The 7,265-nt window shown below is 41.4% G+C and overlaps 1 protein-coding gene across 2 annotated transcripts in view; it reads right to left on the bottom strand.

The window, feature by feature from the left end:
- The window catches only part of vps13b (vacuolar protein sorting 13 homolog B), a 394,105-nt gene that overhangs the window by 71,629 nt on the left and 315,211 nt on the right, over positions 1–7,265 (bottom strand). For both annotated transcript variants that reach the window (XM_014010833.1, XM_014010832.1), the window contains exons 42-43: positions 2,528–2,724; positions 878–1,059 (exon numbers count right to left, since the gene is read on the bottom strand). In XM_014010833.1, coding sequence (XP_013866287.1) covers positions 878–1,059; positions 2,528–2,724 — 379 coding nt within the window. The remainder of the gene's footprint in view (positions 1–877; positions 1,060–2,527; positions 2,725–7,265) is intronic.

The raw sequence follows: 7,265 nt of genomic DNA, 5'->3' as shown, positions 1-7,265 counted from the left end.
TGTGTGTGTGTGTGTGTGTGTGTGTGTGCTCTGTGATGAGGAAGCTCAGCTTGGAGACACAGCCCAGAGGAGGAGCTGATCCCAAAAGGCGGTTCTAGGCCCAACTGGTAGTTTTTGCTGCCTCAGGACAGCACAGGATTTCTCAAACATGCATGAATGAGTCAAAGCAAGACTCTGGGCATATTTTTGATGAGAGTGAAAGAAAATAGGAGAATTAGGCGTGTTCATTTACCTTAATACGTGTTTGTAACCAGATCGAAAATACACCAATATTTGAATGTGAAAAGAGTTATATCACACAAAAGCGCGTGTGTTCAGGCATGCAGCTAATCTAATAGKCCCTCCTGCCCTGTGTAACTATAGTTTACAGCCACCCATACCAGTCTGTACACAAAATCATCAATTTAATAMCAAAACTAGTCACACAACAGTTCATAAAAATACTGTATATCATTATTCAYCTAAGAAAAGACTATAAAATGTGTGGTGCTTTTAAAAGTCAGAAGTAAACAAACCCCAATAAATGTCTTCAAGAGGACAACATTATAACATAAAATAAAACTCAAAAATGTTGATTTACATGATATTGCCCCTTTAAAGAAGAATTAAAAAATTTAAAATTGACATAAAACAAAAGTCGCTGAGCTGAATATGTTGATATTAGAATAGTTAATGCTGACTCAGCATTCACACAACACCCAACACATAAACCTGAAAGGGGACACATTTATTTGACACATTTGCCTTTCATACAAGAAGCTTTGTGAAATCCMAACTCTAAAGTTCTGGAGTGACTGATTTATTTTAGTGAAGATTAAACATTAAAAAATAAGTTTGTCAAGTTTTATTACATCTGAAATGTGACCTTTATGCTGACCTGTACCCAGCTGTTCAAGGTGATGGCAGAGGCGAAGCTGCAGCTGTGCTAGCTGCAGGGACACACCCAGCGAGGGGACGAACCAGGGGGCGAAGCAGGAGTCCACTCGGGTACAAGCTGCCAGAGCTATGGGAGACACCAACTGATCGCAGTGAAGCTGTGACCCACTCTCACTGTCAGAGCTGGAGGAGGGGAGGAAAGTCAGAAAACAGACAATAAAAGAAGTGCAGGGAAACAAAGAAACAAGCTGCTCACATAGTTTTACTTTTAAGTGAAAATGTACAACTGTTTTGTGTTTGTTTCATAAATTATAAATAAMTCTTCCTTTAAAATTTGATTTTGAACAGTTAAAGGAAAGGCATATTTATGGGATAATGATCACATAAATTACAYTCTGCTTTTTTCAAAATGGTGACAGAAAAGTTGGGATGAAAGAGACAACATTGTGGTGAGGGCCTCCTTCCTGTCCGGRGCAGTTAGGTAAATTATTATGCCAGGAGTTTCCAGGAGGACCCCTCTGTGGACATTAATTACATGTCAGGGCTGATGATGTGGAATGGGAAGTAATTGAAATGAATGCCCATTTGTTCTGTAATTTGCAGCTACCATGATCCACTAATAGAGGAAAACTCTCAAAACGTGAAAAATGTGGATKCAGCGGAGTGCTCTTTAAAAAGATAACCATCATATGTTGACAATTTTCATTACTTCCAGTTGGCAGGGCAGCCAAGTTATGTTTCTGCTGGAAACTAAAGTACGGCAGATGAAATAAGAAAATAAGGAAAGGGGAATCAATTTTGATCAAAAAAGACAAATAATTTAAACATGAAGGAAATGTAGTGTTTGGAGTATGATTGTAATGAACTGCAGATGTATATTTTACTTGACATAGAACCTGGTCCTGAAGCTCTATCTTTTCTTAAATGTTTTATTTCTCCTCCTACTCAACTTTTTTAAGTTGTCTGACTCACACACAATGTGGGATTGACATTTCTTTTATACAAAATGCTTTCTAAACTCCCAAAAGGAAGTATAAATGGGAGAGGGAAGGGGAAAAAAAAGAGTAAAGAAAGATGAGAAAGGACTGAGAAAACAAAAAGGAAACACGGTCCAGGCTATAGAAAAGTACCAGTAGGCTGGGAAAGACACGAGGGAGACGGAGAGAGGAAACAGTGGCAGAAAGAAGAATGGAGTAAAAACATGATCTGTGAGGTGCTACGGTGCTCGGCCCGGCCCGGCCCGGCCTGGCCCAGGCTGAGAAAGGCCTGAAAGCTCACGAGCCAACCCGAAGTGGGGCTTGACTCCTGGTGCTTCCCCTGAGCTTCCCCTCGATTAGATACAGTCAAGGTAAGCAGGAAGGAATCCGGATGGGCCCTGACAGGCACTTGGTGTGCTGGGAAATCTCATTAGGCCCATCTGAACGCTTTCCAAGCCTGCTCCCTGCTCCTGCACACCAGATGTGGGGCGAGGGACACATTTTCAGCTCTCTGCGCTCAGCAGCCTGGGTGCAACGAGCCTCTGTTTTTCCTCACGCTGGACGGCACCGAGTCTGCAGATCCACACACACCCACTCTCACCTGTGTGTGCGTACGAGCAACCTCCTAACATAAAAGAGCCRGAGATAAATACGGTCCAAAAGAAACATTTCACCTCTGTTCATCGCCTCCCTCGCTGTTATTATTGAGCACAATCCTCCACAGGTCCGAGGCCACGATCTCCTTGGGCTGATCGGTGAGGCTGAGGCTGGGCAGCTGCAGCTGGCAGGAGCAGCTTTCTGACAGGTTGAACTCCCGGTATGGAACAAAGCTCTGCTGGAGCTCATCCCAGTACTCCAGACTGCACGGTACCTGAAAGACACAGTAATGACTTACATAAGTAGCCTGATAATATTTAGCTTTTTAGAGGTTTTATTCAGTGTATGCTCGTTGTTGACTTAAAGACTGGAAACATACCACAGAGATTAGTCTTCTTTTATTCTGCATTTTCCCTTTCCTTCAATAGTTTTAATCAAAGTTTAATTTTGAAGTGGGGTGCAGCAGAACTATACGATTGTGTCAACTTTGCAACAAGGAGCTATTAATGTAGAAATTAATGGTTCTTTTCAACAGCTAATAAATATACTCACTTCTTTCACCTTCAAGCTCCACAGGATGTCCAGAGCTCATCTACAGAACTCAGCTTTTCCTAACTCCTCTGATTTTGAAGTTATTTTGACATTTCTTTCCTCACTGAGAAGAGTGATTGCATCTACATATTTCTAACCTTTAAAATCCTTCCACTGGGTGGAAAACKGAGAAAGTCTTTGGACTGATGATTTCTGATCGTTTTGGGGAGAATTTAAGGAGCGTATACAAATGTCTCAGCCTGAAATAAAAATATCAAACTTGAGTAACTTATTTGAATTTTTAACTTAGTTCAGAAAAGGTCCACATTTCAGGTTAAAAATAAAATTAAAAAAATTAAATAAAAAAGGCCTTGTACTTTTCTTTTTCCTTTTTTTTTAAACCATTTAATTAAATAATCCAGCCTGGAGTTTTGTGAAGACCCTCCAGCACCCTGGATGATCCARATCCCCTAAATGCTGCTGTGTTTTTGGACAAATGTCCACATGTTGACCAGTCTTCACACATGTACTGTACTCATGCAGACCACCAGTTTCAGCTTTGTTTGCTTCTACAAACCAGGTGCATCAGCTGTTGACGTCCTGCTTTGTGTGAAGCCAATCAGCTGTTCTGAGCCGTGAAGATTTCGATTCTGCAACCTGCATGCAAGTGGAACTGCTTTTTTCTACTRTGTAAATGTTTACTGCGCACAATGCAAATGCCTTTTTGCTCTTCACATCCAAGCTAAAGCTATTTTGTGTGACGCAATGAGACTGAACTCTACAGCAACGTCCAGCTGAGAAAGAAGAACAGCTTCCATACATGTCRACCTCTTCAAWCGTTCATGMATTTTCACCTTCATGAATCGGRAATTTTTACAAAACATCCATAGGACTCACATCGACACAATGTGGGGATGTTTGGAGCAGACAGTCACACTGTTAGCAGTGGGGAAACAAAGAACGTGGAGCAGAGAGAACAGCATCAGAGAAGCAGGGAAAGGAGGGCGGGGAGGTGGCAAACTTGAGACTTAAATAAATTTGAAGCAATGTTTTTGAAAAAAAATCTGTAATCCTATATGTGTCTATACATGAAAAATGTAAGAAACGTAATTTACAGACAATCTGTACAACTTGACATTAATGCGTTTTAATGTTAAAGACCGTCTCGCAAATTTTTACTGAGGCATATAAAGGACTTTTTACAATATAAAAACTATAGTATAGMGATAGAGGTCAAATAAAATAACTTTACGGAAAGGTGTGCATCATTTTATGATGAGATAAATATGGGACAAAAAACTGCATTTATAATGGTTTTCAACGTGACCAATTTCTCCTTTAAGAAACACAAGAGGGCAGTAAAGTTACTGTGAGGTTAAAAGAGCTTTTAAAAGCCTGGACAAAACTTTTTTGTCAGAAACAATCGTACTTATTGACCACACCTAAAATAAATAAAAACACAGACAAGAATGGTTGATTTTTCCCCAGAAGACTTCTGCTCAGACACGGAGGATTAATAAAAACTACGCTGTGGCATTCTATCAGCTCAGAACATTTGATGAACTGTCGCAGTTCCTCCTTCCTATTTTTTCCATGCAGTCAGCTAGTACGAGCAGTAAACAACTGAAAACAAATTATAAAGATCACAGACAGTTGAGGGTTTTAAGGGACACTCAGGAAATGTCTCTGGCAATGGATCACGRGGACCAAAAAAACCAACAACATAACTTATGAATTTCTTTCTTTTTTTTAAACATATTTCTAGGTACTGAGCTCAGCAATAAATTTCGACAAATTTTCAACTGAAAACATAAATCTAAAAGTTATTGTTGTTAAAAAAAAATCATTAATAGCATTCCAGAAGAATAAGTATGGTTTTGCTGTGGGACGGACATTTTTTTCTTCTAATGAGTCCCACAGATATTCTCTCCTGTAACCCGTGCCCAGGAAACGACAGCGTTTCATGGAAAGTCAGGAGCAAGGCTCAATGTTCCTTTTCATGCAAACAGATCATCGTAACTCCCTTTGTCGTCTGCCCGATTACTCATCCCCTGCAAGATCACTACACATCTCTGTTCTTACACAACAGGTACAGTTCTTTGGATTCCCCCTGTTACACATCAGGACTTAGTGGTCTGCTAACCATCAAACCATGTTATCCATGCTGATACTTTGTGGGCCTTTACAACACTAGGGGAATCCCAGAACTGGAAAGGAAATATGCTGCTTCTTCTTTTTTTTTTAATATCGTTCCATTACAACCTTGATTTGCACTCCTTTCAAGCAAAAGCTACCTAACCTTTCCTTGTCTAGTTAAAGAAAGAAACATAAGCAATCAAAAAACGAGAGCACTTTCACAGCAGACCACCAACGTTGTAAGAATACAACTCATCTCCACTACAATACGGCTTAACAATCAACAGCTGTGTGGCGGTCATTAGCACTGAAGTCCTGTGGCCGGTTTTCACACTGAATAACAACAGGTTATGTTCATGGGCTCCTTTTAAGATTCACTGATGCGATGACTCGTAGGGCTCGGTGCCAAGACGAACAGAGTTGTGTCTGGTGTTTCCGTGTGAACTAAACCAGCTTCTCGTTTTCCCTTGACCACCTGCAAAACTCAGCTACTGATGGATCAGAAATGGCAGAGCACTCATGAGAACGCACCTGAAGAGAGCCAGGCAGCAGGACATGAATATATGTGTGTGGGTTAGCAAGTGAAATGTTTACCACAGGTACAGAACCAAAACTCCTGGGAATGTCAGCAAGTTGGTGGTGGTGGTGGTGGTGGTGGTGGTGGTGGTGTGTGTGTGTGTGTGTGTGTGTGTTTCAGCATTTGGACCATTTGTCAGGCTGTTCTGAGAGAGAAATGGATGAGGTAACTGTAGCTTACATCATGTTTGAAATGTCACAGGTTTTCCTGGAATCAACTCCTCCTAATTGCATCTGACAGAGTTGTGCACCCGCAATCCCAACACTGAGCCACCGAAGCGGAAACTCGCCGAATCCCCCTTTGAGAACTCCCAGAGCTGCATTGCTAAAACACCAAACGTGATTTTATTTTTTTTAACCTCCACCTGTGATATTCTATACAAATGACAACATGCAGAAATCTGGGCATATCTGTAGCTATGTTTCAATTCAATTGTAATGCGAATTTTGAATGAAATTTTAAAATGTTGTAAAAAAATAAAGCAAATTAAATATGTTTCCATCTACTGACTTGGAGCGAATCAGCCAAGCTACGCAAAATGCAGTTACTTCAGATGTTGATGTTACACATGGCTGTAATAAACAGGAAGTAGAGGTTGTAAACTCGCAGGGACCACACACCTCGAGACAACAAAGAGAGGTTTTCAGGAATGTGTTGATGTCGGACAAGTTCGATGTTAAATGCTGTCTGGAGATGTACAGAAAGAAATGCAGTACTTACGGTGATATTCATGAAGACACCAACAGCAGGAACAGCTGATCATTCATGAGAGGTAAATATTTGCTACGTCGGAACTGATTCGGCAAATGTGTTTCCACCTTCGCTTCTGTGCATTTGGCAGCACGATGGATAAGTGGTTAGCACTGACGCCTCACAGCAAGAAGGTCCTGGGTTCGATCCCCGATTCGGACCTGGGGTCTTTCTGTGGAGTTTGCATGTTCTCCTCGTGCTTGTGTGGGTCTTCTTCGGGTACTCCGGATTCACCCACAACACAAAAACTTGTACAGTGATCTCTCGTTTTTCGTGGGGGTTGCGTTCCAAAAACAACCCGTGATAGGCGAAATCCGTGGAGTAGTTAAGCCGGTACACTGGGTTCCCACCGAACGCGATTTGAGCAGCAAAAATGTACCCAACGCCTTGGACGCACTGACGCGCGTTCGGTGTTGAACGCAGCAGCGGACTAAACGCGTGTCTGAAGAGGGAGGAACATCGGTCTGTCTTTAATGACAGGTCAAATAAAGATGAAATAAAGAAAATGGCTTTGCTTTATTTACTAAAGAGCAAGCGAATGTTGCGCACACCAGATAAATAAGAGGCGGTTTGTTCGGTTAGTTTCGCCACAGGAGCTGCGAGCTGACGGATTTTATTTTTCAYCGGCAGCACCTGCTGCAAAGCAGGAGGAAAGAAGAGCGGAAAAAGTCAAGAACTTATTTCTATCAGCAGAACAGGTTGGAAGATGGTTATTTGGTGTTATTTATTGTTTTTTAAATCATCCGACTGGCTCTGACATGTTGATGGCCGGTTGAGCACAGAGACTGTTTAGCCAATCAGGACAAAGAACACAATGCACT

This window comes from Austrofundulus limnaeus, unplaced genomic scaffold, assembly GCF_001266775.1.
Source record: "Austrofundulus limnaeus strain Quisiro unplaced genomic scaffold, Austrofundulus_limnaeus-1.0 Scaffold74, whole genome shotgun sequence".
Taxonomy (NCBI): domain Eukaryota; kingdom Metazoa; phylum Chordata; class Actinopteri; order Cyprinodontiformes; family Rivulidae; genus Austrofundulus; species Austrofundulus limnaeus.
Note: the sequence above shows the minus strand (reverse complement) of the source record. Positions and strands in the feature narration are given on the sequence as shown.